General features: G+C 52.3%; 1 protein-coding gene across 1 annotated transcript in view; it reads left to right on the top strand.

Annotated features, from left to right (window-relative positions):
• The window catches only part of LOC105514357 (dnaJ homolog subfamily C member 14-like), a 37,708-nt gene extending 36,768 nt beyond the window's left edge, over positions 1–940 (top strand). Inside the window, 2 exon segments of the mRNA XM_011945665.1 lie at positions 9–650; positions 652–940. Coding sequence (XP_011801055.1) covers positions 9–650; positions 652–940 — 931 coding nt within the window.
• Positions 941–1,405: the final 465 nt, after the last annotated feature.

Raw genomic sequence — 1,405 nt, 5'->3', positions numbered from 1 at the left:
AAAAAAAGAATAATTCAGTGGGGCTGGCTGGAGTTGCCTTGGGTCAAGCAGAATACTAATAGGCAGGGGAATGCACCTGTAATTACTGGGCGCTACTGCCGGCCTGAAGAGGAAGTGGCTCGACTCTTGACCTTGGCTGGGGTTCCTGAGGATGAGCTAAACACTTTCCATGTACTAGGGGTTAAGGCCACAGCATCAGACGCTGAACTGAAGAAGGCCTATAGACAGCTGGCAGTGATGGTTCATCCCGACAAAAATCATCACGCCCGGGCTGAGGAGGCCTTCGAGGTTTTGCGCGCAGCTTGGGACATTGTCAGCAACGCTGAAAAGCGAAAGGAATATGAGATGAAAGGAACCGCAGAGAATGAGCTGAGCCGATCAGTAAATGAGTTTCTGTCCAAGTTGCAAGATGACCTCAAGGAGGCAGTGAATACTTTGATGTGTGGCCGATGCCAAGGAAAGCATAGGAGGTTTGAGGTGGACCAGGAACCTAAGAGTGCCAGATACTATGCTGCGTGTAATAGGCTGCGTCCCGCTGAGGAAGGAGACTTTTGGGCAGAGTCAAGCTTGTTGGGCCTCAAGATCACCTACTTTGCACTGATGAATGGAAAGGTGTATGACAACACACGGTGGGCTGGAGGTCAGTAAGTGGATATCTCCCCAGACCCACAGAGTCCCCTCACATCTCTCATTTGGTTCTCGGATTCCAGGCACCAGAGGGCGGCAGAGAGCCACCCCGGACGCCCTTCCTGCTGATCTTCAGGATTTCTTGAGTCCGATCTTTCAAGTACCCCCAGGGCAGACGCCCAGTGGGAACTTCTTTGCAGCTCCTCAGCCTGCCCCTGGAGCCACTGCAGCCTCTAAGCCCAACCGCACAGTACCCAAGGGAGAAATCAAACCGAAGCGGCGGAAGACAGTGAGGAGGCCCTTCCAACGTTGAAGGCTTTCCTCAAAGCAATGTCAGGGAGTGGAAAGGACTGTGTACAGCGCAGGATGGAGTTTGATTTCTCCCTCCTCCCCCAACACCTAGGAACTGAATCTTTTTTTTTTTTTGAGACGGAGTCTCGCTCTGTTGCCCAGCTGGAGTGCAGTGGTGTGATCTTGGCTTACTACAACCTCTGTCTCTTGGGTTCAAGCAATTCTCCCATCTCGGCCTCCTGAGTAGCTGGGATTACAAGCACACACCACCACACCTGGCTCAACTAATTCTTTTCTGGATTTTTAGTAGAGACGGGGTTTCACCATGTTGCCCAGGCTGGTCTCGAACTCCTGAGCTCAGGTGATCCACCCGTCCTGGCCTCCCAAAGTGCTGGATTACAGGCATGAGCCACCGCGCCCGGCCTGAATCTTGTCTTTTGAAAATACCGAAGAAATAGGGGGTAACTAGAGTAAAGAACCTAGGGCC

The sequence above is a fragment of the Colobus angolensis genome, unplaced genomic scaffold (assembly GCF_000951035.1).
Source record: "Colobus angolensis palliatus isolate OR3802 unplaced genomic scaffold, Cang.pa_1.0 Scaffold242, whole genome shotgun sequence".
Lineage (NCBI taxonomy): Eukaryota > Metazoa > Chordata > Mammalia > Primates > Cercopithecidae > Colobus > Colobus angolensis.
The sequence above is the reverse complement of the archived record's forward strand: the minus strand, read 5'-3'. Positions and strand labels throughout refer to the sequence as shown.